A 2,212-nucleotide genomic window follows, 5' to 3' on the forward strand; every position below is an offset into this window, starting at 1 on the left:
TGAAGGCATCGTTTGCTCATGAGAAATGGAAAATGGAACATATTTTTATCTGATGTTGTTTGAAAATATTGGGTATACCAGATATGCTTGGTTCAGTTTGGGATTTGTTCTATACTGTGCTATCATATTCTTTAATTCTCTTATTATTCTTGCAATATGTCTGGAAAGGAAACTGCATCAACCCATGTATTTTCTCATCGCAAGTCTGTCTTTAAACTCTATGTATGGTACAGCTGCTTTTTTCCCAAGATTACTGGCAGACCTGCTGTCGAATACGCATTCAATACCCCGTGAGATTTGTCTCCTGCAGGCTTTTGTGATTTATTCGTATGCGTCAAATGAAAACACAATATTAATGTTAATGGCATTTGATCGCTATCTAGCAATCAGTAAACCTTTACAATACAATAACATAATGACGCCCAAGATTGTATCTGTTTTAATAGCTATAAGCTGGATGTATCCAATGTTTTGTATTGGAGTTGCTGCCATTTTAAATGCCAGACTGGCAGTGTGTGGTCAGAAATTGTGGAAGGTGTACTGTCACAACTGGGAAATTGTCAAGCTTTCTTGTACGAACACTACTGTTAATAATGTTTGGGGCTTTTTCATAGTCACCACGACTGTTATCATCCCTTTAACTTTTATACTATATACATATGTTAAAATTCTCATCATTTGTAAAAGAAGCTCACAGGAGTTCAGAAGAAAAGCTTTTCAAACTTGTGTTCCCCACATGGTCATCCTTTTAAATTTCTCTGTTGCTCTTTTTTGTGAGGTGACTCTGAGTAGATTTGACAATCTGCAACTTCCTATAGGTCTGTCAATTGCTCTTTCACTAGAGTTTCTTACTGTGCCACCTATTCTTAACCCTCTTGTTTATGGTTTTAACTTTCCTGATATTCGCAAAAGGATCCTGTACATTTTAAAAGCATCTAAGTAAATGTGTGTCTAATTTGACAGATGTTATTTACACACAGAATGTTATTCATTGACAACATGTACTGAATTGCAAAGAATTGTTATATTATAAACCAAATCCTAGACGGATAATTTTAATACGATTTTTATTATTATTCATTTAATTAATAAATGAATTATAATGTTATGCATGCAAAGTGTTTTATAATAATTTAAGATTTTCGCACTTCATCACTGATAACCACCATAAAAAAATCACAGTGAGTGTGATTTACAACTGTAAATCTTACACTAATATGTTGTTTAACAACAAGATTGTGGGGACCATTCACTTACAATTTTTATATAATATGTAAACAATTGTAAGCGAATGGTCCCCACAATCTTGTTGCTAAACAACATATTAGTGTATCTGTAACATTTGAGGCGATTTTCATTTACATTTCCTGTAATTGTGTTATTATGGAAAGCAAATAGTTGTATAATTCAACATTGCAAGCAGTAAATCATTTAAAATATAATGTAGCACAACATTGTTACTTTTGTAAATGTGTTTTTATGATGTTGTTTATTGTTAGTTATACTGCAGTTCAGTTTCTTGTATTGGAGACAAATGTTCTGTAATTCAGTACTATTACATCTTTAATTTTAAAAGATTTACTTCTATTCTGAAAACTAAACATTGTCATAAACATATGGAAAATTATTAATGTAGGTCATTTTGTATATCAAAGAATTTGTAGTCCATGCTTACAGCTATAGTATGCTAATAGTGAGCATTTGCTAGAGTCTCTTTATTCTACCTTACATTTAGATTGAGATTTTTTATTTTTCACATACCCAGTTATATGCATATACAACCTGTAGTGAAATGTAAGTCTGGTATGATCTAGACTGTGCAACAAAAAATTTGAAAGGAATCAGAATTTAAATCAAAGGGGAAAAATTAACAAATAAATTATGTTAAGAGAAAAAAATAAAACTGAATTAAGACAGCAGAGACTGGGGTAGTACTGTAGATAGAACTTGGGGGAAATGTGCATGATCAGAAACGTCTCGGTTACGTATGTAACCCTCGTTCCCTGAAGGAAGGGAACGGAGACGTCACGTCGTGACCGACGAATTGGGAACCGCTTCGCGGGTGACCTATCTACTTCGAGAACTATCAAAAACGCCAATGAACTTGGCATGCAGGTATTTGCATAATGCCGGCGCCGCCCCGCCAGGTGCGTATATAAGGCACAGGTGCATAATACCAAATCAGCTATATTATTGCTGAGAAGCCGAGCAA

At 34.0% G+C, this 2,212-nt stretch overlaps 1 protein-coding gene across 1 annotated transcript; it reads left to right on the forward strand.

The window, feature by feature from the left end:
• On the forward strand, positions 1-1,095 carry LOC129437290 (olfactory receptor 51I2-like). Its single transcript, XM_055195447.2, has one exon. The coding sequence runs from the start codon at positions 26-28 to the stop codon at positions 941-943; it is 918 nt and encodes a 305-aa protein (XP_055051422.1). The 5' UTR covers positions 1-25; the 3' UTR covers positions 944-1,095.
• Positions 1,096-2,212: the final 1,117 nt, after the last annotated feature.

The sequence above is a fragment of the Misgurnus anguillicaudatus genome, chromosome 24 (assembly GCF_027580225.2).
Source record: "Misgurnus anguillicaudatus chromosome 24, ASM2758022v2, whole genome shotgun sequence".
Taxonomy (NCBI): Eukaryota; Metazoa; Chordata; class Actinopteri; order Cypriniformes; family Cobitidae; genus Misgurnus; species Misgurnus anguillicaudatus.

Excerpts from the sequence above, each read along its gene's own strand:
- LOC129437290 (XM_055195447.2), top strand. The coding sequence starts at position 26 with ATGGAAAATGGAACATATTTTTATCTGATGTTGTTTGAAAATATTGGG.